General features: G+C 35.7%; 1 protein-coding gene across 2 annotated transcripts; it reads left to right on the top strand.

Annotated features, from left to right (window-relative positions):
- Positions 1–2,311: 2,311 nt before the first annotated feature.
- Positions 2,312–6,945, top strand: LOC149565763 (root phototropism protein 2-like). 2 transcript variants are annotated; one of them, XM_089819256.1, is made up of 6 exons: positions 2,312–2,605; positions 2,865–2,934; positions 3,054–3,295; positions 3,813–4,367; positions 5,230–5,497; positions 6,032–6,945. In XM_089819256.1, the coding sequence occupies exons 1-6, from the start codon at positions 2,532–2,534 to the stop codon at positions 6,518–6,520; spliced, it is 1,698 nt and encodes a 565-aa protein (XP_089675382.1). In that variant the 5' UTR covers positions 2,312–2,531; the 3' UTR covers positions 6,521–6,945. The 2 variants fall into 2 exon arrangements, with proteins under 2 accessions (XP_089675382.1, XP_089675380.1); XM_089819254.1 differs by having other exon boundaries at positions 2,365–2,605; positions 5,227–5,497.
- Positions 6,946–10,423: the final 3,478 nt, after the last annotated feature.

Below are 10,423 nucleotides of genomic sequence, written 5' to 3'. Positions count from 1 at the left end.
AATATTTCTTGATAGGAAGATGTTGAGTCAACTATGGTTGAGAACTAATAGCATTTTACAAGAATTCTTGTTTGCAAATTATGATTTGTCTACTCATTTTGACCTAGGACATATTGGTGTTCTTTAGAGTTTGGGTCATGATGATTGTAGCATGAAGCCCCCTAATGGTAGATTGGTTTGAATGTCCAAGAGAAAGGTTCAGTAGGGTGGACATTAGTCATCCCCTATAGAACAGGTGCTGATGATAAATATAGATCATTCTTCTAGAGGTAATTCTAGTCACGTTAGGGTTGGTGGTATTAGAAGGCATAATTATAGGGTTCAATCCCTTTTATTTGTGTCTAAAAGCCAACACACCAATAATCTAATGGCATCCTATGTTATTCTTCTTTCTTTCAAGAAGGGTTACACTCTTAGGAGGAGACATACCACTATGAATTTGACTCACAAATTGTAATTTATATGTTGAATAAGAAACATATGGAGGGAGTAATTGACAATTAACCTTAGTGATCAACTAGACTTTGAATTTATTTAACTCCTGGGATTTTTTTACCATCAATCATGTCCTGCAAGAATGAAACAAGGTGGTAGATTGTCTTGAAGAATGCATCTTTGAATAGATGAGGATGTGGAATGTTGGGGACTAGGATCTCTTATCATTAAGTATTCTTGGATATTATAAGAGTTGGTTATGGATGACATGAGAGTTTGTAAGGTGTTGAGTCCTAATTGGTTGATTATGTTCCTTCATGTTTGGTTAGCTGTTGAGCCCAATAAAATTAGAATAAACATTTACTATTTTTGTTGATTGATATTTTCATAGTTTAGTGTTAAGTTCATGTTTTAGACACCTAGTGATGCTAAGTTAAAACATTCTCCAATACAAAGAAGAAAGTGTAGCATTTAACTTTAATTATTGTTTTATTCTTACCTTTGAAGTTCAAACTCCAAAGAAGTATTTTTCTTGAATATTGGACTATTAAACTCTTTTCTGTCATATAAGATGATTTAAATATATTTTAATCAATAACAATTCTACTTCATTGTTTAAATATAGGAAAAAATCTCAATCATTAAAGTTAGTAAAATATCAATTTCAATAGCCTTGCAATTTTTTAATATGATTGACAAAATTTAGTTTTCCTAAATAAAATTAGAACAAATACTTAAGTTTTACATGGATGATTGTAAAAAGATTATATTGACATAGCGTAGTAGTTTAATTATTGTGTGTGCTTTTTATTGATATTCAAGCCTTGTTTAAACATTGTCACTATAAAAAGAAAGATATATAGATATAGGTAAAATATGAACTTATAATCAAACTCATGAGTAAATGAGAACATGTGGCCTCCTCATTCTTTTCAAGTATTTCAGCTTGTAGAATTGTTGTTTGAGATGTTTATAATGAGTACTTGGTCTCATGGTTTGTGTAGGAGTGTTTATTGTTGCTACTTTCTTAGAACTAGTTATATTTGGAATATAGTATTTCTACCATATTTTCTTATCTTGTGTAGTCTTTTTTTAGTAACTTTTATAAGCTTTCTTTAATAGCAAGAAAACAAAACAAAAATTTGGTTGTTGTACATTACTTTAATTATTGAATGATATTGGCATAGTGTAAGAGTTGAATTTGTATTATTTGATATTAACACACATTGATTGATATTGACATAGTGTAATGGTTTAGAACTGACATTCTTACTACAAAAATTCACGTCATAGAAACATTATTCTTAAGTGTTTGACTATTACAAAAAGATTTTAAAGATAAAATTATAAAGTTGACTTTTTGTCAACGGACCATTGATTTGCTTGTGAACTTGAATGGTTCTTAATGAGCCTACAAGATAAAGTAGTCTTACAGAATTCAAGGATCATTTTAGGAGAACTTGTTCCCAAAAGATTGAGCCTTGTATATTTTATTGGATTCATGGATATTCTTTGGCGGAATTCAGCCTATAAAATGTAGAACTTAGTACTTCTTTCTCAATAGATTCAGGTAATGACTCATATAACTCCTACTACTTCATGAATAAGTAGAACCTGTGTGTATTTAGTTGAATGCATAGATCTTCTTGGTAAAAAGTTTACCCAAGAAATCCAGTATCCGTTGCAAAATCTAATCAGAATCTGATATAAATACCTTAACCCCAAAACTTGACTCTGTAGTCAAAGACATTAGTAAAAGAATACATGCCAAACAAAAATAAAAGTAGGCCACTGTCCTGTAACAGCGTGTGCAATACTTTGACTGGGACTCTCACTATCGTGGGTACCTATTCCACCTCAAATGCCAACCAAGCTCACAACTAATCTTTCTCATCAGATTTTCAACTGAGTTTGAAACGACTACAAAAAGAGCTCCTGTCAGCTCAGCGGTGGCTCTCGTGGCTCTCAACAATCCATTCAATCTTCTTCCTCTCTTCTCCTAATCAGCAAATTCAATTGGCTGACCGAATTTTAAGTCCTGCATTATCTTTTCATCTTTTAAGTTTTTCCATAATTCATATATCCTGTAGTCTCCCATGTCTTCTCATTCATCTTCTTCCAAGAGACACCACAGACTCTCTAGTATTGCCATGGAGCGTACCTGTCAATGGTATGTAAAACCCCCACCACAAAAACAATAAATAGCAAGGCAAGGTGGTAAATTCATATTTATGGATATTGATGCTGTTATATTTTTTACAGTGAATAATACAATATTTTTATATTAGATTGTGCAGAGATTTTCATATCAATGGTTTTACAGTCTGTTCTGATCACAGGATGTGATTTGAAAAATCAAAATGAAGTGCATTGCTATTTAAAGTTTGTCCATTTTTAATGATCTAAACTTGGATGAATCTTTCTAACAGGATTTTTTCTCAAGAGATTCCTCCTGATGTCACCATTGTCATAGGAGACACATATTTTTCCCTACACAAGGTATAAACCTTTCCTGTTAGGGTGAGGTTTTAAGCTAATTTACAGAGAAATCGATGTGAGGAGAACAGAGGAGCTCAGAGCTTGTACTGATGGAGTTTTTTGTTTTCATTTTTGTCAAGTTTCCTCTTGTATCGAAAAGTGGGTACATGCGAAGGCTGGTTGCAGAGGCGAATGACTCGGATCTGACAACAATAAGGCTGCCTGAAAACTTGCCAGGGGGTGTAGAGGCTTTTGAACAAGCTGCTAAGTTCTGCTATGGAATTAACTTTGAAATCAGTGCTGCAAATGTTGCTGCCCTCTATTGTGCTGCTGAGTGTCTCCAGATGACTGAAGAATATGCAGCAGGCAATTTGGTTTCCAGGTAAATTCTCTTCTTTTTCCATCATCCAGACCAGAGATTTTTTTGGGTCTTTAACTCCTCTTTATTTCACGGGCCCTGGAAAAAAGATTAAATCTCTATTGCTACTCTCTGCTCTCCTCACTGGAATAAATTATGAAGCGAATTCTTTTCTTGTAGGGGACTTTCAAATAGTAAGATTCTTTAAGCTTGATAAGTTCATTATATTCAAATGCTAGCTAAACTTTTTACTTAAATGGTGATGTTAAATGTTGAATCTGTGAAACACTTTTGATCTAGAACTATAAACCAATGAGGTCATAAAGGGGAGTCTCATCCCCAATTAGCAGTGCTAAGGCTCAAACCTGTAGGCTCGTTGTATCAGTGAAGGCACAAGCCCACGATCACAATGGCCCAGCAGAAGTTTGAACTTTAGTTGTCACAACACCGCCACCGCCACTTAATTGAACACGGTGGATGGAATAAACCTTTCTTCTTGTTGGATGATTTATGGACATTAATGTATGTTTCATTTTTTCAGGACTGAAGATTATTTGGAGCAGGTGGCTTTGAAGAACTTCTGTGGTGCCCTATCAGTGCTTCATTCATGTGAAAGCCTTCTTCCTGCAGCAGAAGATCTAAGAATAGTGAGTAGATGCATAGAAGCTGTGGCCTCTAATGCATGCACTGAGTTCAACTTCAGTACCCATAATTGCTGGTGGGCAGAGGAGCTGACAGCCCTGAAAATTGATTTTTATGAGAGAGTTATCGTGGCCATGAAGGCCAAGGGGCTGTCCTATCAGGCTCTTGGGTCATCCCTTTCTCTTTATGCAGACAAATCTCTTCAAGGAATTGTGTGGAAGCAGCAGCAGCAGGGCAGTGTAAACAACAAGTGGGATGAGCAGAGAATCCTTGTTGAGACTATTGTTGAGCTCTTGCCTTTAGAGAAGAATACTATGTCTCTTACTTTTCTATGTGGTCTACTAAGATCTGCAATCTATGTGAACACAACAGTGGCCTGCCGGATGGATCTGGAAAGGAGGATTTCTATGCAACTGGACCGTGCAACTGTAGATGATCTCCTCATCATCCCTGGGTAAACTTTTTTCTCTACTTTTCTACTTTCATTTAATAGGACACTTGGAGGGGCCACGAGGGAAAGCCAATGTCTACTGAGCAACATATATGCACCGGCTCTCGTGTTTTTACTCTAAGTACATTATATTCAATCTATGGCAATGTGCATTCTAGTGGCACCGTGGACCGTGCCCAAGGGAAACAGCTTTCTGATGCACCACAAAACTGAAATTTTGACTTCTCATCAATGAGAAGTTATGTTAAATTTGTAGGCTGTAAACAATCTTCATTTATGAGAGGTCAAAATTTCAATGTAACATGTATCTTTTTGTTTCTGGGTTCGATTGTGTAAGATTTTTTTAGCATCAACGTTTCACATAATCCATTCATCAGAATTTTTCTCTCTTGCATCCTCATGATAGATCATCTAATATGATTCTAAACATTGATACCAAAAAACTCACATAATCTAATCCAGAAAGAAAAAATACAATTACATGAATTGTAAAAATCTGATAGCTTTGATTTCAATGCAACATCTAACCCTAGATCCATAACTGAATAGTTGTTTCTGGTCATAAACCCTACACTGACTAGTGTAAAGCTAAATGACATAAGGACCCATTAGATTTTTCTCATAATTTTAGTCCATTTTATGTAAGTTCAAGTGTGACCCAAGAAGTTAGATCCTCTTTCAGGAATTTGTTTCTCTGAATTATGTCATTTCAAGAGTGACCCAAAATGTTTTATCCTCAAACAACCCTTTTTTGCAAATTTTTTTTGAAACTTGACGATAATCTAAGCATAATCAGATGTAGAGGGTCTTCATATATGGATTATAAACTAATCTCTTTTTTCATTTCTTTCTTTCCTACCAGTAGTAATGCAGACTGTATCTATGGTGTGGACATTGTGCATCGGATAGTCATTGAGTTTTTGGAGGTGGAAAAACACATTGGGCTTTCAGAAGCCTGCTATTGTTCCCCTTCTGTGATAAAAATCTGCAGAGTGCTAGATAGCTATTTGGCAGAGATTGCCAATGAGCCGAATCTAAGTGTTGAGAAATTTGTTGCGATTCCCACTGTGATGCCAAAACAAGCAAGGGATGTGGACGATAGCCTATACAGGGCAATTGATATCTACTTGAAGGTGAGAGAACTATGACTCTGAACTAGAGATTAATTGTAGTTCATCCCAAATGATCACTGATTTCAAATTATGGTCATAGCATTTACGTTTGCAAGAATGTGTATGCAATTTTAGAGTCAGGGATATAAAAAAATTAATGTGGTATGCAATTTTAGATTCGAAGATACAAAGAATTTACAGTTCATAACATTAGATTATGCCGAAAAAACTAAAAAAAATATCAAGTTTCAGATTATCGAAGGGGTATGCAATTTTAGATTTAAAGATATACGAATTTTGATATGGGTATGAAATTTTGGATTCAAAGTTACAAATCTCTACAGTTCATAACATCAAATTATGTTATTGTTTTCTATCAATATTTTAGATTTGATCTATCATCACAATGTAGAGAAACTCTATGAAATGAGAGAAACATTAGTTGTCATCTGAAATGATGTTGATGAAAAAACTATTTTAGAATCTAATTCCAAAATGCTCAATCCGATTTCAAATCTGTGAATGAATTTATATAAAAGTGATATCTCGATGCAGGCACATCCAGGTCTGGATGAGCTACAACGTGAAAAAGTATGCAGTATAATGGACTGCCATAGACTTTCGTATGAAGCTCGGATGCATGCAGCTCAAAACAACAGGCTGCCAGTGCATACTGTAGTCCAAGTGTTGTACTATGACAAACTTCAAATTCGCAGTACAAAGACAAGTGAAGCAATCAAGAAATCACCCAAAACGGCTGTAGATGTACCTTCTGCAGCTTATTCTTCGCCCAGAGATGTAAACAGTGCCATTCTTTTCAAGGAAAATGAAGAATTGAAGAAGGAATTGATCAGAATGAAAATGTATGTGAAGAATCTAGAAAAGGAGCCTCAAGTCAAGAAGATTTCATTCCTTTCTTCTGTTTCCAAGAAGCTTGGGAAACTCAATCCATTTCATCGCAATGTTTCAAAAGATACAAACAACCTTGTAGACCATGATGAAGCAGCCAGTTTACCACGGAGAAGAAGATTTTCCATCTCCTAGTCAAAATTATAAAGATGTCCTCTGTACAACAATGTAAACTGTAATCTGCATATTTTGATTCAAATTGAAACAGATATGCCATGAAATAAATCATAAAAATGGTAATGTTACTTTATTGCAGTTGTATATGGAGACAGACCTGTTACTTTATATCAGATAGAGCTCTTCCAATTATCTTATGAGCTAATTGGAGCAAAAAGATACAAGTTTCTCTAAGACCTCTGAATTGGGGATCTTATTATGTGGGTTGGGAGAGATGGGTCTTGTGAGAGATAGATCTTGTGATGTCGTGTTTTATTAGAAGAAGTTGAGGTCAACTGAACCAGATTTTCTAGATCGTTGTCTGAATTGTACTAATGTTTTCAGTGGCCATTTCTAAAGCTAATGAATTTCTAAAGTTGAAAAAGTGTTTATTATTTGATTAATTTTGAATCAGGAATTCTTATTTTCTGATTGCCTAGTGGCAATTATGCTATGGGTAAAAATGATTTTTTTACACGAAAAATTGGAAGGAAAAAAAACTGGGAATTTTCAAATTCTTTTCAATGGGAACTCTAGATTTTTCATTTTACCAATCTAGCTTTCACACCAATCACAGATCAAGGAAGTAAGAGATCAACTTAATAACTAAGGGCAACATAATCTGAGATCAACAGCCCTGCCCGCTTCCTTGTCATGCCTATTTGCAGTAATACTGCTTACAAACCCCTAGAAGCAATCGACCATAAAAAAATGATAATAATAACACCAAACAATGTGCTTTCTCAGAAGAAGACCCTAATTATGCTTTATTATTTCTTTATCTTGTTCTTTTCTCTGCATTTTTTACTATGACAAGAGCAACCCTATGGTCCATGCCCAAAAACCTTCCTTCCTCTCACGAAATCAGCCCATGCTTATCCAGGTTTGAAAGAAAATATGTGCAGAAATAGTATGCCTACCCCTTAAAACCACAAGAAGTCTGGGAAAAAATACCAACAATTACACCTTAAAAACACTATAACCCTTGTCGCATTTGAGCATTACAATTTGTCACAGCAAACAAATATGTATGTATGTATGCATGCATGCATCTGTGTGTGTGTGTGTGTATATATATATATGTCCTATCCTATAGCCCTCTACATGTTATCTTCATTACCTTCAATTCCATATATATATATGTCCTATCCTATAGCCCTCTACATGTTATCTTCATTACCTTCAATTCCACCTGCAGTTTGTGGTCCATTCTCTCAACATCTTCTATCTTTTCCAAAGTGAGAGCTTGGGAACAAGGTATGGACATAGTTTTCAATGGGCTCCTATGTTATAAATGCTTACATCTTCCTTTCTAATAATTTTAATTAGTTTTCTATGGGCTCCTATGTTATAAATGCTCACATCTTCCTTTTTAATAATTTTAATTAGTTTTTATGCAATGCAAGGTAGGTGCGTCCGCAAAGGAGATGACCAAGCCCCTAGTGAATACAACATAGAAGAATTACACAAGATATAATTGCAAGAGAAATAATTTACTATCACAAATCTTCAATTACATCAAATGTTCACCATACTTTTCATTGATCCATAAAATAGCTCACATTATTAAATATATTATTTGTCAAGTTATAAGTCCTTCCTAGTTATGACCAATGTACATTCCATATTATGGACCAAACTTCTGCATACAAGCTTCCTATAAGTATCTTCTTGAATGATACTCCTATGCTACTACTTGAATACCTTAGTACTTGATACTACCTTCTAAGACTAGGACATTACATATATAGCGATCAAGACACATAGGTAGGCTTAGAGTTTACAATCTCCAATGATGATCTAAACTGTTGGAAGCTACAATTGGAAAAATTGTTATATTGTCATTGATGTCAAACCTTATTGGTGAGAAAATTACTACCTAAGCAGAGAGTCATATCAAGATGATTGATGAAGAGGATTTGAGAAAAAGATATAACAAGAGGACCTAGTGGAAAAGTTGAGTTATGTAGAATTACAATGGGCATTTGATCAGTTGGACCTTGACAAGATAATGTGTTGTTTAATCATAACACTAAGTGGAGAAGATAGTTGAGTTGAAGCTTAGAAGAGATGATCAATGAAGGACCAAATGCATAGGCTAAGCCAAGCCACAAAGCAAAAGATTAAGGAACTTATAGTTGAAGTCTAGTTGTGCGAGTGAAGAATGAGTGAACAGTAGAAGTCGAGTGAATAAAGTTTCAGCTGAGCACCAATAAAGATCGGGGTATCCAAAAAGTTAGATTGAGTGGACAGTGTAAGCTGAGCAAGAAAGTTTAGTACTGACCGAGTTATCTAGTGGTGACCAAGGCTAAGGAACACAATATTGACTAAGTGTTAGCATTTGTTATTTTGTGAAGGAATTGAGCCTCCTAGTCAATGTAGTTGAATTTTTGGATTGGTCAAAGTACGTAGAGGATAAGTATTGATGAGTTGTAGCATTTAATGTAAGACAAACCATATTTTTCTAGGCATGGATTCAAAGAGAAGTTTTGAGAAGTATCTAGAAGGAGAAGGAAGAAACGAAATGATGGAAGGATTTGATGAGTCATACCTAACCCTAAGATCAACAGTGATGTTTTGGTGAGAAAAGATCAAAGCTACCTATTTGAGGAGGCATAAGGATTAACCTAAGGAGGTTAACAGTTGCTAATTTTGATGATTGGTGAACTAGAGGAGAAGGCTGTCAAGGAGAGCAAAGATGAAGAGTGATTGATTGAAGGATTTTCCAAGAAGATTAAAGATTAGTGATGGAGAAATGAATGGAGTTTAGTCAATGAGTTAGCCAATGAGCTACATTGTGATTTGTATTTGCAAAGTGAGTTGTATTTATCAAATCAATATGTTGTTACTTTCTAACTATTGTATCAGTTAAAATCCTTTAATCAAGGTTAACCTAATAGTCATTTGTAAATCCTTTAATCAAGTTGTAATTCTAATGGAATGTTCTTAAGTCCTCTAATAGGGCCACTTCTAATAGGGTGATTAAATCTTTTAACATGATCACACCTAACACTGTGTATTGTAAACATTAACAGGGTTGCCTCCTAACAAAGCTCACTTTAAAAGAGTGAAAATTAGTAGCATGTTTTTGATTTGGAAAACAGGTTTTACAGGGATCCTGAAACCCAAAGTTTTACAACATTAAACAACTTAAAGCATAAAAGTCAGAAAAAACAAAAACAACCTCAAAAGGCCAGAATCAAAAAGGCCCGAAGCCAAGGAAACAAAGGCCAAGAAACGAGCCTGGCGAGCAGACTAGTGTCCCTTCTTCTTCATTGCCTGCAGGATTTCTGCAGTGTCGCTTTCCTTCTGGATGGCCTCCTCCTCTTGGGTCGCGGGGGGGAAATGCAACTGGTCCCCCTAGCTTTCCTGGATTCCAGTCTCTTTCTGAGGATCCTCCCGGCTGGTTCCGTTCTCTGTACTCTGCTCCACGTTCCCCACAAGATTGGCATTGGTCAGATAGTCCCCCAGATTAAAAATGTTTTCGTTCAATGTATGGAGGGTATGCACAATCTATTTAGTCACAACCTAGTGGACAAAGTCCAGCCTTTGGACCTTCTGCTCGAGCTGGGTGATTCTGTCCTCCTGATTGTCACTAGGGTCCTTGCTTCTATCTTTTTCTTGGCTTCCCACCTGGTCTTTACTGCCTCTGGCCTCATGATCCTTGACTTCCCTCCTGTTGTCTGTCTAGTTGGACTTGTCCTTCAAAGTCTCAATTTCTTTAAAAAGCCACTTAATGGAGCGAAAATTGTCAATCAGGTTGTTCTTTGAATTGTTGAGGAAGTTAAAGCCTATTTCATGAGCATTCTTAGAGAGAACCAAAAGAGTCGGGTCAAGGAGCTCGTCATAGTGGGTGCTACTGTCGAGATCCCCCAACACCTG

Source organism: Cupressus sempervirens, chromosome 3, assembly GCF_028749045.1.
Source record: "Cupressus sempervirens isolate cs-2001-9-10 chromosome 3, ASM2874904v1, whole genome shotgun sequence".
Lineage (NCBI taxonomy): Eukaryota > Viridiplantae > Streptophyta > Pinopsida > Cupressales > Cupressaceae > Cupressus > Cupressus sempervirens.
Note: the sequence above shows the minus strand (reverse complement) of the source record. Positions and strands in the feature narration are given on the sequence as shown.

Bases quoted from the DNA above. Each gene is read 5' to 3' on its own strand.
- LOC149565763 (XM_089819254.1), top strand. From the start codon at position 2,532: ATGTCTTCTCATTCATCTTCTTCCAAGAGACACCACAGACTCTCTAGT. The intron at 2,935-3,053 runs GTATAAACCTTT...ATTTTTGTCAAG, and splicing joins CATATTTTTCCCTACACAAG to TTTCCTCTTGTATCGAAAAG. The intron at 4,368-5,226 runs GTAAACTTTTTT...CTTTCCTACCAG, and splicing joins GATCTCCTCATCATCCCTGG to TAGTAATGCAGACTGTATCT.